Below are 21,353 nucleotides of genomic sequence, written 5' to 3'. Positions count from 1 at the left end.
GGGAGAAACCCATAAACTCACAAACATGGTCGTTCCAAGGACTGTTCCATGTGGAGAAGAGAATGGTGTCCTAGGTTGAGAGGGATGGTGGCTGAGGAAGACTGTGAACGGCATGACCGTTCTCTCCAAGGAGCTCGCATTCGTGGAAGAACCAGCCTCATGAAGGCAGAACAGAATGCTCCGGGCAGAAGGTGGCTCCGAGCCTGGTGGGTTCCAGAAGCAGATGAGGGCTGGGTGGCAGGAGCTGGAAGGCGTGGCTGTGAGGGCAGAGGTGTCAGGGCCCCAGGCCATGCGGGGCCTGACGGGGCCTGACAGGAATCTAGATCTCATTCTGACAGGAGTGGAGGGATTGAAGCAGAGGAGTGAAGCCATCTTGGTTATGGAGAATTGGCTGTGGTGGGGCCTGAGTGGAATCCAGGAAACCAGGTGGGAGGCTGTTACGGCGAGTCACATAACTGAGAGGCGATGGGGCTTGTAGCATGGGGCTGGGAGGAGATTGGGTTCAGTGTGCATTCAGAGGAGGATGGAGAGCTGAAGTGATGAGCAGGTGTGATGGTGTCATGGAGCATCTTGAATTCCTAAGGTGGAGGTCCACCACCGGGGGTCTTCTCATCTCCTTAGGTGAAGATTAATCTGGCAGCAGAGGGGAGGAAACAGGTACAATAGGTCATGTCCTGAATCATGAGGGTCTAAACTGGGCTGTGACCATGAACATGGAGAGAAAGTAGACACCAGAGGCTTTCAGGGGACAAAACCATCATGTCAAAGAAGACGAGGATGGAGAAAGAGCCAGTAGATGTGGTGACCAAGAGGTTGTCTGTCGCTGGTGATCTTCTGTCAATCAGGGGCAGGATTCCAGGGGTAGAATCCAGATTTCAAATCACTAAAGATGGATATTTCTCACCTGTGCCCTCCTCCAGAACATAATGCTGAGCACTAAAGCTTTTCTAGTTTCACAGGGTCTGTCTCTACCAAAAAGAACTTGTGCTTTCTCCACCAGTTCCCCACCATCCTGAGCTTTTGATTCATTATGCCCAGGCAGTGTCCTCCCCTGGTGCCATATACCCTGATTTGTCAGCAGAACAGGGCTCCCACCTACAGATGCTGACCAGGAACTTTAAGACCTGCTTTGAAAACTCAGTAATGGGTAGCAGGAATGCCTAGAGTATGTAGAAAAGTAACTGCTAGGGATCATTAGGAAAACATGGGGAGATTCTAGAGTTTATTGTTTGCAGTTTCCTTTGGTTTGGTCAGCTTGCCCTCTTAGAACACCAGACTTCATAAATACAATTGTTAAAACTCCTTTAACATTTGGAATTAATTTAAAAAAAAAATAGGGCACCTGGGTGACTCAGTTGGTTAAGCGTTTAACTCTTGATTTCAGCTCAGGTCATGATCTCGGGGTCATGAGATTGAGCCTGGCATACGGCTCTCCATGCCCAGCTTGGAGCTTGTTTAAGATTCTCTCTCTCCCTCTCCCCCTCCACTAGATACCTAAAATAATACCAAGCAGAGTGGGCAGAGCACCCAAAGCTGTCCCAGCCCCTGAGTGTCCTGAAGAATTAACTTAAAGGGTGATTCTGCATGTGTTCCTGTTTGCACCTGATCTGAGAAGCTCCCTAGGGCAGACAGTGACCTGCTGCATAGGGACGCTGCTTGAGATGATGGGAGAGCCCACCTATGGGTGAGCCCCTAAACACTGGCTCTCTGTGCATCTTTTACTGAGAGGGACAGGGGGAAGGATTTGGTCCTGACTACTTTCTCCTTCCCTCTCTTCCTTTTTCAGAGAGGGCAGTGGTTCCGTGGAAGAAAAAGGGATAGAGGACAATTACCTTATTTAGCCCCAATCTGCTCAGGCAGGTGGTAGCTGTCCCCCAAACCCCTAGAAGGGCGTTGGCCTGTGTGCAGTCTCCATCTGTCCTGACAGCACCCACCCGTCATCAGGGCCCAGGTGGTGAGCCAGAGCAGAGGTAATTTTTTACCTTTGAGGTTGAGGTTATTACTCTTGCTTTAAGAACAGGGAAACTGAGGCTCATCTCCAGATATGTAATTATCCTCAGGATATGCATTGTGACCACAAACTTGAGCATAACATTTAGGGAAGAGAAGCTGATGGCCTGGGTAATTTAGCCCTGATCCAGAAGGCAGTTAGCTACAATTTGAAGTCATGTCTGAGAATACCTTTGGTCTTCTTTAGGCGAAATCTTAGCAAAAGAAGCTGATTTTTTTTAAATGGAAACAAGATGCTGCTTAGGAAAAGAGGAGAAAATAACAGAGCAGTTTCCCCCTGTATCCAGCCTTTGACAATTTAACACGTAAGAGAATGTGAATCCTACAAGCAAGGCTGTCGGAGGCTCCAGATCTGAGTTTCTGTTCCCTTGGTGGAGAGGTGTAGAAGTGTAACCCTCCTGTGAGTAGAAGGATTGAACAGCATCCAGGTGATCTGTGAGGCCCTCAGTTGAGGGCATTTGCGGTTTTGTAACTAGACCTTCTGTTATGATAGGTCTTCCCATGGATCGTTTACTCGCCCTAAGCACCATTGTAAGGGGGCTCTGCTTCTTGAGAGTAGAGGGGAGCCAGCCTCTGTTGTCCTCGTGGCTCAGCTGGGTTCCCCCACATCCCTCCAGGATGCCTCAGCCCAGAACCTCTTTAGCTCAGGGGTGACAGAGGATAGTGGCGACAGGAGTTACTTCCCCAGTGGGAATTCATGTCTGGGGCCTTGGGGGGGTTGGGTGGGGTGGTGGACAGGGAGGGTTACATAGGTACTGCCCCCTCAGGACACAGAAGGCTTGGCATCTGACAGCAATGGCTGTCTCCATGAGGGTCTCTATCTCTGAGCTGCCAAACCCAGGACAATGGTCTCCCAGTATGACTTGGGCCCCTAGCATCACCTTGGGAACTCACTGGAAATGATGAATCCTTGGGCCCCACCGCAGCAATGAGTGACCTGCCCAGTCCTCTAGGTGACTTTGGCATGTTGGAGTTGGAGAACTGCCACCCCAGGTGATCTTGTGTCCCTTGGCCTGGGAGATCTTCTGTCCACCCTAGAAATTAACCACTGTTGGTCAGACTTGGGGGAGTTGCTCCTTTTAGGCTATCCAGAGCAAAACTTTGTCCAAAAGGGCATACCATCTTCATAGACTAATCTCAGCTCCCATGACCAACCAAAAAATAAGCAGGTGGCCACGTTTCAGAAAGTCTCCCCCAGTGTCTCAGATCCAGATTTAAGCCCATACTCTTTGGATACTGTATTTGGCCTCTTGAGATGACCAGATGCTGGTGAGGATGGGCCCCCTGGGGCTTGCCTGTAAACATCCCCAACTCTCAGAAAAGAGGCCAGGGCTAGCTCCAGGCAGGCCCAGCATGCCCCAGCAGCCCCACGGACATCAGGCCTTGCTGGGCCCCAACTGACTTGGACTTCATCCCTGAAAAAAAGGAAATCAACTCCAAACGTTGTATCTACTTAATTTTGGATCCCATAAGATCTAAATGTGTACTGGTTGGGGCTTCACTGCCATGCACATGTGTATATGTTCTTCATGCGGTGCTTCAGGAGCCATGACAAGAATCTCATGAAGGGTAGAAAATTGCCCCCTGACCTGCCTCTGCTTAGGTGGGGCAACAGCATCTGCCGGGATCAGCCACGAAGGCACCTGGTGCTGGTCTGGCTGTGCGGGGGCTTCGCAAGCGCTCACTTAAGCCAAGATTTTTCCTCATTACTTGTCTCTTTCCCACCAAGGTCCTTCTTTCAGGGGACTCTGGGGGAGAAGTGGTTTGCTCGTCCAGGAAAGTGTGTGCTCTCCTAAAGGCCCTTCCTCCCATTGAGTCCCTGTCCTGTTCCTTCCTGAAGTACCTCCGATGCCTGTCCTTTCTGCTTCCGGGTGAATTCCTGCTCTGGCAGATTGCAAACACACGCTTTGCTCCTCGTCCTGATCTCCTAGCCAGGCTGCAGAGGGCCTTTTGAGATCCTAGCGCAGACTCTCCATTCACATTCCCTTTCCCCCCAGATGACGTTTCTCCTGTTCCTTTAGCTTCTTTTTTCTGAACGTTTCCATATTCTTGCAAGCCCAACATGCCTTCAGAAGAAGCCCCACCCTTTCCAGAAGTTCTCCCAGTGATCCCCAGTCCTTGGCTGAGGATAATCAGGGGAGACACCCAGCCGGCCCAGGGTCGGGAGGCAAGAGGTGAGGGACTGCTCCTGGCCCCGCCAGACAGTTTGCTGTGTGGCCTCAGATTTGTCAGGTGCTGTCATTGGGGCTGGGGAGGGAAGCTGTCTGGACAGAGTGGGATGTTAACTTAGAACATCTAGAAAGCGTTTAATCAGGCAATTCCAACTGAGGAACCAGACAGGGAGTGGGTGGCCAAGCCAGAGACCCACTATTGCTGAGTGGGAATGTGGTTAAAATAGGAAGACCATGTAAGGAAGAGTCTAGACCTGAAAGCAGGTGATGGGGAAGCCACATGTGGACAGGTCAGGGTGACATGACAGTGGTCAGGGTTTACGGGGTCAGGGTTTAGGGGGCCAGAAAAAGGCTGGAGCTCTGAACACATGGGAGCAATATAGATGGGCAGCACACACATGTGTGGCCCCACGGATTTGGTTCCAGAGCCTCTGCTGAGCATGCTGGTTGAGCAAAATTTTGGATCTTGGCTGCCTTGGATTCTTAGCCGGCATCATTTTATATCGAGCAACTTGACAACAATCAGCCAACAGTCCAGATCACAAATCTCGGCCACTCCCGGTTCTAGGTACCCTGCAGCAGCTGGTCTACCTACAGGCCACCCTTGGGTGTCCTGCCCTGGCAAGGTGTTGCAGTCTGTGCCAGTTACCACCTGGGTCTCCATGTGTCACCTAAATCTCCCCAGCTCCTTCAGGTGCACTTGCCTGCTGCATTCATTCCTTTGCCTGACCTCTGGCTGCTAAAGCCCCCAGTCTTGCCCTTGACCTGTCTTTCTACTACTTTGAACACATTTGAACTTTTCTTTTCTTTTTCCAAATGCTGCTCTTTCTTAATGGTCTCATTTTTGGACTAACCTTGCTCAGCACTTAGCAGATCTTCAGGTCTTTACTGAAATGTATTCAGTTATGCTACCGTTGGGGGACACACAACAGTAATTTTCCCATAATTCTTCCCTAAAGAAATGAAAGGATCCCAGGATGAGACTTGGGACTGTTGGTTAGGAAGAACATGCACTTACTCTTCATAGAACATCGCATGATGGGGTGGTTCTCCGAGGGTGGTCCCGACCACCAGCAGTGGCAGCAGCATCACCTGGGAACTTGTTAGAAAGGCGCATCCTCAGGCCCACCCAGACGTGCTGGGTCAGAAACGCTGGGCGTGGGATCCAGCAGTCTGTTCTGACAGCCCTCCTGGAGAGGTGGACGCACGTTCCTGCTGAAGAACTATGCTGGGGTGCCAGGGTGGCTCAGTCGGTTAAGTGTCCCACTCTTGGTTTCGGTTCAAGTCGTAATCTCATGGGTCATGGGATCAAGCCCCTCATCGGTCTCCACACACAGCAGGGAGTCTGCTTGAGAGTCTCTCCTTCTGCCCCTCCCCCCCACTTATGCTTACTCTGTGTCTCAAATAAATCTTAAAGAAAAAACCACAAAAACACTACCATGATGAAGCAGAGGATTCTGATTAAGGTGTAAGCGGTGGGACCAAGAGGAAGTTGCTGTTCAGCCCGCTCTGCTCCACGCCCTGCCCTGTTGGAGTGGGGTGCAAGGACAGAAGCAGCTTGCCAGCATCCATCCAAGCATCATGGGAAGGAGCAAAATCACCTTGGCCTCAGTTATCTGGCTGTTGACTCCTTCATGGCCTGAAGCACCAATCCTTAATGCAGGGCGATGAGGAAACTCAGTCTTGTTCTAGAAGTACTCACTTGGGGGCGGGATAGGTGGGGGGAGTGGAGAGGGGAATTTCAGCAATTTAACTAGTAAACAATTAAATACTCGGTGTTTACCATATTATAAAGCTAAGTATGCTGTTTTACAGAATATAAAATTCTCATGCATTTGTTTTTGAAGGAAAAACAAGAGTTCACAGCTTTTTCTCACTTTTCATGAACTGCCTTGGGCTGTGCCGCCCAGAGCCACTCAGGGTCAAGTTACTCTTCTCTGACCTCACCCAGTCCTTTTTGAAAGGTTTGGGAAACAGGGGTCTTCTTGGACTAGGTCTCAACGGAGAAATGGGGGGCTCATTCCCAGCTGTGTCTAAATGAGCTCTGGGCTTCCTGACCTCAACAGAAAAGTCAGGGTGGTTTCTCCAGCCTGTTCTGCTGGCTGTTCCAACCAAGACAGAGGTGCCCCATGCAGCCCCAAGGGAAACATGAATCCTGTGAAGTTGTAGCCACCCTGGAAGGTATGTGGGAGTCAGAGGCTGGCCTCTTCTTCAGGTAGCGCTCGAAGGGTCAGGCTTCTAGCCTCAGTGGGACCTCTGAGGTCTTTTTTGCCTTCATGGCCCCTTCCTCCCTAACAAATAATAAAAAATATGTGTGACAACTATGTGGGTTATAAAGACAGATATGCTATAAGCTGGAGTCTGTTCATTTTTTTCTCTTCTGATTTTAAAATAAAATATTTTCTCGGGCCTCTGAAAGTATGGCGCATTCCAGGCACCACGCTTGCTGGGCCTATTGGAGAAGTCAGCCCTGCAGAGATCCTCTCCGAAAATCCCTCTAGTCTTAAACCCAGAATAACCCAGCCCTTTGGTCGTTCAGAAAATTGGCTGTGATGGCATCATCGGGTCCGCGGCCAAGGAAGACCGGTGTGGGGTCTGCAGCGGGGATGGCAAGACATGCCGCGTGGTGAAGGGCGACTTCAGCCACTCTCGGGGCACAGGTGAGTGTGAAGCCCAAGGGCAAGGGGACCCTGGCCTCTCCGGGAGAGAGGGGACGAGTGAGGGGGAAACCCAAGGGGTTACTGCAAGTGCAGGACAATATTTTATTCCCTTTGCCCAAAGCCAAGAATCACATGCCTTCTCTGCACCTCATTGTTAAGGGCTGGTCGATGATAGATAGGCGACCCGGCACGTCAGTGTTAGGATTGCTGAAAGGCAAAGAGAAAACACGTTAGCCAGAACACCTTGGGGTTCCTAGAAATGAATAGTTTGCTTGTGGGGCTCAGTGGAGCTGCCCTGCCCAACCAGCCCCCCTGAAGTTTCACATCAGCCCGGCTTCTGATGGGACACCTCGCCATGTTGTTTTTACCTATAGATGGAAGAGGTTTTCTCTGAGGTTTCTGTCAGTTAAAGTAGGACAGCGTTTACACACATCCCTAAAATGCTTTTAAAGCCATTTGTTCTGGGAAGTCTGAGTTGCTTCTGCCAACTGTGAATACAAAGTAGGCGAGTTTCCTGTTTCCTAAATGTAGACCTCCCCCAACGCTGTGCTTAGAGAGGTCCATCAAAGTTCAGCTGATGGGTCGTCTTAGTCTTTCTGCTTGAACCACCTATGCAGCTGTAAGCTGCTTTGCCCAGAGGTGGGAGATGGTTTCTCAGCTCCTGTCCTGGAGGACACCAGCTTATGATGTCCAGGGAGGTATTGGGGTTGATACATATGTGATGAGAGGTGCAGGAGGTAAGGCAGGTCATCTGGGGAGAGAGCTCTTCTCAAAGCCTGAGTGAGTGTCCTCTCACCCAACGTCACCAAGAGCGACATCACCAAGGTAGCTTGTTGGGTGGGGCTGAGCTGAAAAGCCTTTATTCTAATTTGAATAAAGTTCAGTTTAAGCCCCACAAGAGAACGAAATCCCAAGCAATCCTCTCTGTCCCACAGAACACAGGCCTCTGGGACTGAGGCGGAGAGGAGAAGTCTGTGAATGCTCCCTGTTCTCTGTACGGATGGGAGACCTGGTCTAGAGGAAACATTCCTTCTCGGTACCTTGCAGAAAGGGCAACCTATCGCACAAGCATTTTGCAGGATCTTGTGACTGCAAAACCAGAGGGAAATGCAAGCACAAAGTTTAATTTTAAGATTACACGTAAAAATGATATTTCAGGCTGGGTTTCTGGATTTTAAAGACAGGTGCCCAGCCTATGCAATAGGAAACATGTGAGAATCTGTGTCTGCTATGTGGCTCCTGAGATAAACTGAGGAAGGTAACGCCAGAGCAAGTCGGTTTGAGGGGGTGGGGGGGAAGTGCCCTCTGAAGCCATGTCATCCAGGACAGTAGCCACAGGCTATTCAATTTTTAATTATAACTAAAATTAAACAATCTTGAAAATTCAGACCTCGGTCCCACTAGCCACATTTTAAGTGCTCCATGGCCACATGTGGCTAGGGTTTCCTGTGCCAGACAGCCCAGAGAGAGAAGGTTTCCATCACTGCAGAAAGTTCTCGAACAGCTCTGCTCTGGAGCTTTGGTGATTTCTATTTGTTGTGATATGTCGTAGGCTACTTTCTCTATTTGGACGGCAGCTCCAGTTTGCCATGAGACTTTGACCTTGCCTAATGTGCCGGCAAGGGCAACGAGGAACAAAACCTCTGCAGCTGGCAAGTTTTACTACTTATAAAATTTTTTTTAAAAAAAGGAAGCGTTAGACCCCTTTATTTATTTATTTATTTATTTATTTATTATTTGTTTATCTATTTAAAAGATTTTGTTTATTTGACAGAGAGAGAGACAGCCAGAGAGGGACCACAAGCAGGGGGAGTGGGAGAGGGTGAAGCAGGCTTCCCGTGGAGCAGGGAGCCCGATGCGGGGCTCGATCCCAGGACCCTGGGATCATGACCTGAGCTGAAGGCAGACGCTTAATGACTGAGCCACCCAGGTGCCCCTAGAACCCTTGATTTAAATCAAATGTGCCCTTCAGTAGAAGGCAGGGGGAGCACGGACACGCCCACTCCTGCCCCCTGGGCAATCACTAGCACTCGAAGGCTGTTTCTGACACACACCTTTGAAAACCTCCACTTCATGCAACGTAGTAGCTCAGTTCCAAGAGAACCCTGATGGGGCAAAAGAAGGTTCTCTCTTTTTTTTCCCCCAGTCTAATCCACTTGTTGACCTTTGATCTCGGCATGAGTAGATCCATTCTTCCAATCACAGTAACTCTTTTTTTTTTTTTTCCTCTCTCCCCTTTCTCCATTCTACCTGGTGCCTGGGTCCCAGCTGTGCATGGGAGGAAGGTGGGCAGGAATGTGCAGCCTTCCTCCTGGGGTGGTCAGGATTCTGGGGCTCAGGCAGCCAGTCCTCCCTGGAGGGACAGATAGCCATTGGAATCCTCCTGGGGGTAGCTGTCTGCACCCTGGCTTGTGATGTATGTGCTTCCTTCCAGCTTCAGGGGCACAAAAGCCTTAGTGATGCGGTTTTAGAATATAGGTGAGTTTCAGTGGGGTGAGGTCCGGAGCTGACCACCAAGAAAGAATTCTTGAGACATCTTTGGTGCAAAATGGTGGTTTTATCAAAGCAGGGGACAGGACCCATGGGCAGAAAGAGCTGCGGCACCGGGGTCTTGAGGAGTGGCTGATGATACACTTTGAGTTGGCAGAAGTAAGGAAAACGGAGGTTTCAAAAGAACTTTCATTTGCTAAAGAGGACCGACCTACAAGATACCTATTAAATACGAGAGGTCTTGGCCATTGTCAAGTTAAGGTCGTTTTTCCCTCTAGCAAAGTATTAACATTTAGTTGGGAGATTCCTGGAAGAATGTCACACATGTCCCACCCAGGAGTGGGGGAAGGTTGCAGGGTGTCAGCTTATGCTTTGTCCTCAGCTTGCCTTCTGCCCCCTCATCATTAGCAAACCTTAAGAGAAAAATAAGCACCCTTTAGCTTGGCCCACCTGGAAAGTTCTGTCCTTCTGAGCGGTTGCCAGATGTCACACCTTTGATCTGAAGTCTAAAGCCATTTCTTCCAAATCCTCACCATCGGGGTCTGTGAGCAGAAGCTCCTATCAGTGTGGATTCTGCTTCCTGAGGCTGTGCGTGAAATGCTCACTCAGACATGAATGAATCACTATTTAATATAGTTTCATCAAACGCAAGCCTGTCATCATGGCCTGACATTCTGGAATGTACATATGCAAAGTTACAACTGGTCACCCAGTAAACATTTGTGCGACACTACATTTTAAAGCATGAGGGGCACAGAAATTAAAGTTAACGGTCACCAAGTCGGTCACTGCCGAGGGAGGGTACCCCCAGGCAAGCAGCTTGAGTCCACGTGTGAAGTGGAGGCAGCTCAGTGGGGGTGGGTGGGTGCTAAGGGGCCTCAAATTCTAGTGGGGTGCCTCACCCAGGCTTCCTGAAAGTTGACGGTGGTCCCTGAGCCATAAAGGACAGGTAGAAATGAACTGACAGTGCGGGTGGAGAAAGGACATTTCAGGCTGGAGGAAAAATCAAACTTGGAAATGGTATAAAGCCTGGGAATGGAACATCTGGGTGACTCCTAGTATGGCAGAGTGGATTCAGTAATCAGGAAGGTAACTTTCATCTCTGCCCAGCTAAAAAGACTGGGAAAAGGAGGAATGTCTTGTCTTATCACCCTTAAGGGTGAATATCAGAAAGAAAGGCCACACCAGAAAGATAACAGGTAATCAAACGCAGGATTTTTGCCCAATTATATAAAGTCCTGACCCTTGCCTGAACTCATCTGGGTTTTTTCACCAAAGTGCTTGAGCTGAGACTCCAGAGCAAACCCACACAGGGCCAGTGTCCACATCCCCCAGGATGTCCCCCTCTTGTGTCCTTGAGAGGTCACAAAGAGCGAGTGGGGACATGGCATTCTGAGTGTAGGCTGTTTATTACCCCCTGGCCTCTTGATTCCCGATTTTGAATAACCGAGGTCCTCAGCAGCTCAACTCTGGAAAGAATCTACTCGAATGGCTATTGTATTATGTCTCTGATGGATGGTCTTGAACATGCTCAAGTCTTTGGTTAAGTTCAAACAGCTGAGTTTTTTAATTTAGTATCTTAAACGTTCTTGGAATGATGCCTCCAACTTCATTCATTCAAGTGTCATTGTCTTTATTCCGTGCTCCTCCTCAGTGCTGCAAAGGTGACTAGTACCCCCTGAAGTCATCACAGATGGTTTTATCCATGGCGCCCCATGGGTTCTGAATCTCTTTGCACTTAATCCTCGAAGAGAACCTTCTCAAACAATGAATTCTTAAAAGGGAAGGTAACGTGATCTATCCCTTTTGAGTGTGGATGGATCCAGAAGTCAAATATTTATTCAATAATTACCTTTAGAAACTCTGTCATGTGCCACGTTCTCTTCTCAAGGTGTGGGATATGGAGGTGCTGTGGGGAAATTTACATGATGACAAACAATGACTCTTCTCACCACCATGATTAAGAACTACGGTATCAGTTCCTGAAATGTGCGTGGAAACCAATGACTGTATATTTCTTTTCCTCAGTCAAGAATAATCTTTGTACGAAGGTGTCCACATGTGTGATGGCAAAGGCTGTTCCCAAGTGTTTCTCATGTAAGATGTTTGTGTATCATGTGCGGTATTCGAGGTGATGTGTCTGGTGTGGGATTCTTTCCTCACTTCCATGCCTGAATGTTTTCTGAGCGGAGTCAATGGGAATGGGTCATGCATGAAGCCATGGATAAACACAAAGGCCATTTGTCACTTCTATATAATTGATGTTTAAGACTGATTGCCAAAAAGAAAAAACCGTAGAACAAAACTAATTTTAAAGCTATAGAAGGTAAAGAGTTATGAGATCGGAGACCAGACAGAAACTTGTGTCAATATGCCAAGGGATACATCATTCTCCTCAGCCACACCTGGCTCTTGGGCAGGAAATGATACGACATGCCAGAGAATTTGCTGCAGGTGGCCCATTCTTCCATAGGGAAGTGTCTGTATCAAAGACTTGGACTTCTCAAAGGGCAGGGGATCACATCCTCCTGGTCTTCATACTGGAGATAAGGTCACGGCCTTGCTTTGGCCCACTTACACTGACCTCACATTCAGGGAAACTGAACAAGGAAGGGTATTAGTCTGGCCCCACGGGCTTCCCAAACAATGAGGTCTTTCCAGTGAGACCCAGAACAACCCTTAGGGGTAAACATAAAGATAGTAGTATTCTCATAAACAACTTTTGTTTAAAAAAAAAAAAAAGTGGGGGAAACTATAAACTTAGATGAAAGCCTCTCCAAGCATTTTATAAGACAATCACACACACAAAAAATAGAACTTTATTTTTTGTTTGTTTGTTTACATGTTTGATTCAACCTTGTGAAAGAGTTCCAGGCCACATAGCCAGAGTTTCACATGCATTCCATCACAGTACCTTACCAGCACAATGGTTTTCTTCCGAAGAAAGTTAATTCTCCTAGAACACAAGGGGAAAGTGTGACCACATCATCTAAAAGCAAGTCGACTTGGGGAATTCAGACAAAAAGTATTTTGCAGGGGAATGTGTTCATAGCCCGGTGATATTAACTATTCAGGAGATTTGAGATAGGTTCAGGTCAACATCACACTGAAGTTCCTTCCGACTACTTGTCCTGATGGTAAAAATGGCATGTTCTCCTAGAAGGGTGGCAAAGGCATTGAATGTTAACCATGGCTTCCTCATGAAACCAAATCATGTCCCTCTAACTGGATTTCTCCTGTTTGATGGCAGAGACTAGAATGGAAAATTATTCTGAAGATAAAGTCTTGCCTACCCTACCCAAATTGTGACTTTATCTTGTGAATTCTTAGAGTCCACCCCTCCATTAATTATTTTTCATGCCCAGTCAACATGTGGTACCTGGCATCTGCCTGGGGGGGCCATCTGGTATGAGGGATGACAAGGTGCTTCGGGACTTGGTGATGGGCCTCCTGCTATTGCTGACCATTCTCTACACCAACATCAGCACGGGCTTTGAGCTGTGGGTCAAAAGAGGGGAAGAGGGACAGTGAAGTAGAGGTGATTTCCATGGTTTGTGGACTGAACACCTGCCTTTTATTTCAGGAATTTTCTCTTTCATTAGTTCGCTGCAAATCTTAGAAAGAAAGGTTAGCAGAACCCATGCATGGCAATGACTCCCCTGCCCAATTACTCAGAGGTCACCTGAGGATGAGCCTCACCTGATTGTTGTGTCTACCCTGAGCTTTTCACTACTCATCTGCTCTGCCCCCAGCGTAGTTGAAAGAGGAGAGAAGACAGGTACCTTTTCAGTGTTACTACTTGTGCCAAAGTGAAGTTTAAACATAGGTGTGGTGACCATGTATTTGTTGCAAATGCACTACCTTGCTGTGGAATGTGGAAAATGAACTAATCTGGATCTTGGCGGATGCATCCATTGCCTCTGATTTTAGCAGCCTAGTAATGCTAACACCAAGGCTTATTAGTCACAAAATAGAAGGATTCCACATAACAGCAGCTTTTTTCTGAGAAGAACCAGCTCCCCAAGCAGGTCCTGTACCCAGGTCAGTTTTGTGGTTGAAATGGAGACTCCTCCCCAAAAAGGTTTCCATCACGTTGACCCTGAACAATTTTGTCTCCGTTTTTGACACTTCCCTGTCTTGTATGCCTAGAATCCAGTAATTCTTCAAACTCCCCCAGAAGGAATGAACTTCTCTAAGAGAAATTTGTGGTAGAGTCCACTGCTGTAATCCTAAAAGATGTGTTCTGTTGTTGTTTTGTTCTGTTCTGTTTGTTTTGTTTTGTTTTTGGTGGCCAGACATTTTAAGTAGAAAAGCATTGCGAGAGCAAAAACTGTTTTTAATCAGAACCCCTTGCCTCCCTGTGAGGACTGAGCAGAGCAGGGACCACGGGCAGGCTGTTGGGGTGAGCCAGTGTTCCCATTCCCCGTGGCAATGGGAAGGTCTGGAAGGAATCACTGGAGGACCACACCCCAATTGGTTAAAGTCATCCTGCCTGGGAATCAGGATCAGAGCACACGAAGTGAGACAACTGCCCTCAGCCCTCAGCCAGAACTGTGTTTACATCTGTGGAGTCTCCCTAAGTCAAGTAGAACAGGAATTTGTAAAACTTCTGGAGCTGGGTCTATAGTAACAACACCCAGGCATTTGCTGTCAAGACTGACAGACGCTGCTAAACTTTCCATCCAAGGTGGCAGCTTGAAAAACAAGTGCTTCCTCTCTTCCCAAGCTCACTTTAAAATGAATGAAAAGGAACTTATTAAGGGGCACCTGGGTGGCTCAGTCGGTTGAGTGTCCGACTCTTGATCTCTTGGCTCAGATCTCCAGTTGTAAGTTCGAGCCCATGGTGGACCCTACTGAGCATGGAGCCTACTATAAAAAAAAAAAAAAAAAAAAAAAAAAAAAAAGGAAAGAAAAGAAAAGGAACCTGTAACATTTCAGCTCATGTTTAAGGTAAACAAGGACATCTCACATGTACATGAATCTGAATAAATAGACTTGGATTTGCTGCAATAAACAAGACACAATACAACCCCCCCACCCCACCAAATCTCAGTGGCTTAACACAAAAGGTTATTTCTTGCTCATGCTGCATGTCCAATATGGGTGGTAGGAGGGTGTGCATATTTGAGCCACTCATGGACCTGGGCTGACAGATTTTATTGTTCAGATGCTGCCCTGATCACCTTGGCAGGAAAAATAGAACACAGCAAATCAGGTCCTGATGCTTTTAAAGCTCCCATGTGCACATCACTTTCACTCACATTTTAAGGATCAAAGTAGGTCACATGGTCACACAGTTTAAGAGGGCAGGGAAATCCCTCTCATTTCCGGAGAGAGACCTGGAGATCATTGGTGGCCAGCACCACAACACAGCACATGGAGCAAACATTTCGCTGTTTCGGTTGTCAGCACCCAACAACGGCTCCCTGCCCCACAGCTGAAAGCCAGTCCTGATGGTCAGCAAACCCTGCCCAGATTCACAGAGACAGCCCATCTGTGGCATCCTTCTTGGAAGAGTCTGCAACACAAATGGGAGAGACCAAGGGAACCTGAAAAGATGACCCACAGGAAAAAGATCACTCAAGTAATAGAAGTGCAAAATCTCTACCAACTGTTCTTAAAAAGATCTGAGATGCAACTATATCCATAAAACTAGTACAGAATGAGAAGAAGCCATCAGAAAACAAAAAGACCTCAGAAGTATGAGCTTCGAAATAAAACATGTGGTAAAGGGCACCATAAACAAACGACAAATGACAGAAAAAAAAATGTTTGCAATAAGTCTAGTAAGTAAAGGGTTTGAGTTCAAAACACATTAAATATATGTTAATAGGTACTAAGATACCCTTTTAAAATTCCTGCTGATGAATTAAATAAAAACAAAAAGCCAGTAGAAAAATGGGCAGTGCTTCTCAACAAGGCAGTTAACTGAAAAGGAACTGCAAATGGCCAATCAGTATGTAATAAGATGCCAAGCCACACTGATAGAGAAATGCAAATTAAATCTCCCAAATAATAATTTTTTCACCTATTGGGTTAGCAAATGTTAAGAAGATTGCTAATTTCAAGTATTTAGAATGAACAGACAACTTCATATAGGGTTGGTTTCTCTATTAGTCAAGCTGTTATGGAGGGCAGTTTAGCTATCCTTGTAACATTTCAGCTCATGTATATTTGACCCCGCAATTCTCACAGCTGATCGGGTAGGACATGGTATATATGCACAATGAGACATGTGCAAAACTGTTCATTGCAGTTATTATTTCTTTTTTAAAAAACATCTTAATTGAAATAAAGTCCATATACCATAAAATTCACCCCTTTAAAATGTGCAATTCAGTGGGTATTTAGTACATCTACATAGTTGTGCAACCATCACCACAATCATCCTAAAAAGAAATCCCGCACTCATCCGCAGTCATTCCCCATCCCCCTCCTACCTACCCTGGCCCTCAGCATCCACTCTCTAGGTCTGTTTCTCTGTTCTGAACATTTCATATAAATGGCACGTACAATATGTGGTCCTTTGTGACTGGCTTCTTTAGCATAATATTTTCAAGGTCCCTCCATATTGTGGCGTGTATCAGTGGCTTCATTCCTTTTATTGCTGAATAATATTCCATTGTGTTCTTATACCACATTTTAAAAAATACATTCATCATTTGACAGGTCTTTGAGTTGTGTCCACGTTTTTTTTAGCTATTATGAATAATGCTGATGTGAACATTGTATGTAAGTTTTTGCATGGACACGTGTTTTCATTCTTCTTGGCTATGTACCTAGGAATGGAATTGGTCGGTCATATGGTCATTCTGTTTAATTTTGGGGGGAACTGCCAAACTCTTCTCCAAAGTGCCTGTACCATTTTACATCCTTGCTAATAATGAATGAGGGTTCCATTTGCTCCACATTCTCTACAGGACTTCTTCTTGTCTATTGTTTTGGTTATAGGCATCATAGTGGGTGTGAAGTAGTATCTGATGGTGGTTTTGATTTGCATTTCCCTAATGACTAATGATTTTGAGCATCTTTCCATGTGCCTACTGGCCATTCGTATATCTTCTTTGGAGAAATGTCTATTAAAATCCTTTGCCTATTTTTAAATTGGATTATTTGTCACTTTATTATTGAATTATAAGCTTTCTTTATATATCCTAGATAGTTTCTTTATCAAAATGCTTTTCACTTTTTTGATGGTGTCCTTGGAAGCACAGAGTTTTAAATTTTGATGTAATCTACTTTTTTTTCTCTTGTTGCTTGTGCTTTTGCTGTCATATCTAAGAAACCTAATCTAAGGTCATAAAAATTTTACTCCTATGTTTTCTTCAAGAGTTTCATAGTTTTAGCTCTTAGATTTAGGTCTATGATCCATTTTAGGATAGGTTTTTTGTATGGTTTGAGATTGGAGTCCACCTTCATTCCTTTGTATGTGGATATCCAATTATCCCAACACTGTTGAAAAGACTATTCTTTCTCCATTTAATATTCTTGGCGCTTTTGCTTTTAAGAAGTCAATAAAGAATTTATTTATAGATTCACAATTATATTCCATTAATAAACATGTCTGTCTTGGGGTGGGTGGGTGGCTGGCTCAGTCAGTTGAACATCCAACTCTTGATTTCAGCTTAGGTCGTGATCTCAGGGTCATGAGATTGAGCCCTGCCTCGGGCTCCACACTTAGCGTGAAGTCTGCTTGTCCCTCTCCCTCTGCTCCTGCCCTCCCTCTCTTTCTCTCTCACTCAAATAAATACATAAATAAAATCTTTAAAAAGAGGTCTGTCTTTATGCCAGTGCCACATTGTCCTCATTATTATAGCTGGCTAGAAAACTTTAAAATGAGTGTCGGTTTTCCAACTTTGTTCCTTTTAAATATTGTTTTGTTTATTCTGGGTCCCTTGCATTTCCATATGAATTTCAGGATCAGCTTGTCATTTTTTTTTGGCAAAAAATTAAAATGAAAAGCTGGAGTTTTAATATAGACCATGTCAAAGCTGTAAGTCAGTTTGTGAAGTATTCCCACTTTAACATTAAATCTTTTCATCCATGAACATGGAATGTCTTTCCATTTATTTAGATCTTCTTTAATATCTTTCAACAGCATTTTCTAGTTTTTGGTGTAGAAATCTTGCACATCTTTTGTGAAGGTTATTCCTAAGTATTCTTTTTGATGCTATTGAATTCAAATTGTTTTCTTAATTTCATTTTGAACTATTCAACCCTAATGCCTAGAAAAGCAGTTGAGTTTTGTATATTGATCTCATGTCTTACAACCTTGCTGAACCTATTTTAATATTTTAGTGTATTCCTTAGGATTTTTCTGTATATAAGATCTTGACATCTGCAAATAGAGATGTTTTTACTTCTTCCTTTCTAATTTGGATGCCTTTTAAAAATCTTTCTTGCCTGATCAACTGGAGAGAACTGCCAGTACAATGCTAAATAGAAGTATCAAGAGTGGACATCCTTGTCTTCTTCCTGATTTTGGGGGGAAGGCATTAAAGTATTTCACTGTTAAGTCTGATGTTAGCTGTGGGTGTCTTATAAGTGCTATTTATCAAGTTGAGGAAGTTCCCTTGTATTCTTAGTTTGTTGAGTGTTCTTATCATGAAAGGGTGTTAAATCCTGTCAAATACTAAATACTATTATGAATACTTTCTCTGAATCTATTATGGATACTTTCATGATTTTGTGGTTTTGTTTTTTATGTAGATTACATTGATTTGTTTTTACATGTTAAACTAACCTTGAATTCCTGGCATAAATTTTATTTGATCATGGTATATAATCCTTTTTATATGTTGCTGGATTAGGTTGCTACTATTTTGTTAGTTTTGAGTGCATATTCATATGCAAGATGGCATTGTTTCTAACAGTAACAAATTTGAAACAACCTAAATGTATATCAGTAGGGGAGTAATTTTTTAAACTACAATTTAAATGAAAAATTAAGTAGAGCTACACACACTCACATGGATAGATCTCAAAGATATATCATGTTAAAAAAAGTACAATATAGTACAACATTCAGTCATAATGTTACTCCTAATGCTTATGTAAAATATAAATATAAATATCTTCAATTTTCATGGATATTTGTGTATAAATAGTAAAACATCTGAATGAAAATACACCAGACTGATAGTGGCAATTCCCATAGGGAGGGGAGTGGGATTAAGAAGATTTGAGATTTACCTATATTATAAAATTCTTATGAGAAAATATACATGTGTATTTGTATAAATTTAAAATACATAATTTTTTACAAAAATAAAAATTCACTGATACACATAAACCTCTGTCCTAACAATTAAAAGTCCTGCTAGCCTATGACACTGTCCTATTATTCCCTATTGCGCAAGCCTACTGCAAGCAGCTGGTATAATTAGAACTCAGGTCACTTAAAAATTAGTAATTTAGAAAGAAAATCAGAACAGGATCCATCACTGCAATAGGAAAGGGATAAAAGATGAGAGAACAAGTGAATGAAAAAAATACCAGAAAAATGTTGCCAAAGAGAAGATGAAAATTGTGACCAGATGTTACTGCCATAAATTCCAAAAACTGATTAAACAATAGCCTCAATAAAACAAGAACTCATAGCTAAGTTATGAGACCTCAATGAAGATACAATGAAGCAACAGAGGGAGATGAAACATGACTTGGCAGAGCTACGGAAAGATGTCAAAGAAGAACATGAATCCTTCACAGAAACCAAGTCCACATGGAAACAAAGGAAAGTAACATTGCTGAGAACACAAGAAGAAGCATGGAGGACAGGACTGAGAAAAATGAGCAGAGCAAAATGGAAATGAACAAAGAATCAAAAGGGTAAGAGATCAAATGAACACAATGGCAGAAAAAGAAAATCAAGCATAATTTGGTGTCCCTGAAAAAGAAAACCAAATTTGATCAGAAAAATATATAATAATAGTATAGCCTCATGTCCCCAGGAAAAAATTCTACTAAACTATGACTAGCCTAATAGTTATCAGATTTTTTCTTGTAAGCATTCAATCCAAATTTTAGGTAACCTAATAAAAACATCAGATTGGCCTCAGTCTTCTCCTCACTAACATTCAATGGAACAACTCATAGCAGCGGGCTCAGAGAAAGAAAGTGTGAGCTAAGAATTTTATAGCTGTCAAACTGACATTCAAGTATAAGAACATCAAACAATAATTTTTTACTATATTACATGTCAGAAAATATAACTCTCTCACAAGCCCATCTCAAAGAGCACAAACTTGAAGTAAGAATTTCTTGAAGAAACTGGCAAAGGGACACATAATGAATTAATTTTTTAATTTTTAGGACTAAGACTAAAACAACTGCAGGACTTATCTTAGCAAAAGATAAATGTTATAAACGAATACAATGTAGGATTCAGACAATAAAAGTTGAAAGTAAGATGTAAGAAAGTAGAGCACAGTGTAATTATGCTGATTTCCTATCTTTTAATATCCAGGGATTAAAATATTTCACTTACCAGCTGACAAACCATATCATAAAAATGCAAATACAATTAAAGGTTTACAGAAAAGCATCAGAATAAAACAGAAATAACAGTTAACTAAAATGTACTGGTGAAGGAAAGACAAAGCTAAGATACTGACCCACCCACCACGTTAGCCATGACCAGTGGGATTACAGTTCAAATGCCCTGAGGTCTTTGGGTTGTTTGGGATAAAAAAAAAAAACAACAATATGATGTTCTCAGTAGATGCAAAACACTTCATTAACTTCAATATCTCTTTGTAACAAAAGCTCTTAACTAGGATAAAAGGGAACTTCCTTAACCTGATCATTGATATCCATCACCTTACAAGAGCAGACATCATTTTCAGCGGGAAAACTTTGGAGGCATTCCTGGGAACATCATGAATAAGGCAAGGATGCCACAATCTCTCATTGCATACAACAAGGTTTTGTAAGTTCCAACCAGAATGGTGAAGGAGAAGAAATCAAAGCCATAACGATTAGAAAGGAAGAAACAAAACCATCATATGAGCAGATGTTTCAATAGGCTTTATAGGAACCCAGCCAAAATATACAAATTATTATAAAAAGAGTGTTAGAAAGGTATCTAAGTACAGGATATATCTTATTAGAGACACATCCTTTCTACTATAACTTTTTTTTTTACTGTTATGTTAATCACCATACATCATTAGTTTTTGATGTAGTGTTCCATGATTCATTGTTTGTGCATAACACCCAGTGCTCCATGCAGAACGTGCCCTCTTTAATACCCATCACCAGGCTAACCCATCCTCGCACCCCCCTCCCCTCTAGAACCCTGTTTGTTTTTCAGAGTCCATCGTCCCTCATGGTTCGTCTCCCCCTCCGATTTCCCCCCCTTCATTCTTCCCCTCCTGCTATCTTCTTTTTTTTTCTTAACATATATTACATTATCTGTTTCAGAGGTACAGATCTGTGATTCAACAGTCTTGCACAATTCACAGCACTCACCATAGCACATACCCTCCCCAATGTCTTTCACACAGCCACCCCATCCCTCCCACCCCACCCCCGACTCCAGCAACCCTCAGTTTGTTTCCTGAGATTAAAAATTCCTCATATCAGTGAGGTCATATGATACATGTCTTTCTCTGATTTATTTATTTCGCTCAGCGTAACACCCTCCAGTTCCATCCACATCGTTGCAAATGGCAAGATCTCATTCCTTTTGATGGCTGCATAATATTCCATTGTATATATATACCATGTCTTCTTTATCCATTCATCTGTCGATGGACATCTTGGCTCTTTCCACAGTTTGGCTATTGTGGACATGGCTGCTATAAACATCAGGGTTAATATGTACATGTACCCCTTCGGATCCCTACGTTTGTATCTTTGGTGAAAATACCCAGTAGTGCAATTGCTGGATCATATGGTAGCTCTATTTTCAAGGTTTTGAGGAACCTCCATACTGTTTTCCAGAGTGGTTGCACCAGCTTGCATTCCCACCAACAGTGTAGGAGGGTTCCCCTTTCTCCGCATCCCCGCCAACATCTGTCAT

The 21,353-nt window shown here is 44.2% G+C and overlaps 1 protein-coding gene across 2 annotated transcripts in view; it reads left to right on the top strand.

Moving 5' to 3' along the window:
- The window catches only part of ADAMTS17 (ADAM metallopeptidase with thrombospondin type 1 motif 17), a 343,861-nt gene that overhangs the window by 229,551 nt on the left and 92,957 nt on the right, over window positions 1-21,353 (top strand). For both annotated transcript variants that reach the window (XM_064569986.1, XM_064569985.1), the window contains exon 15: window positions 6,721-6,841. In XM_064569986.1, the coding sequence (XP_064426056.1) occupies window positions 6,721-6,841 (121 nt within the window). The remainder of the gene's footprint in view (window positions 1-6,720; window positions 6,842-21,353) is intronic.

This window comes from Mirounga angustirostris, unplaced genomic scaffold, assembly GCF_029215605.1.
Source record: "Mirounga angustirostris isolate CCGP_5_RB_7025 unplaced genomic scaffold, mMirAng1.0.hap1 SCAF_9, whole genome shotgun sequence".
Lineage (NCBI taxonomy): Eukaryota > Metazoa > Chordata > Mammalia > Carnivora > Phocidae > Mirounga > Mirounga angustirostris.
The sequence above is the reverse complement of the archived record's forward strand: the minus strand, read 5'-3'. Positions and strand labels throughout refer to the sequence as shown.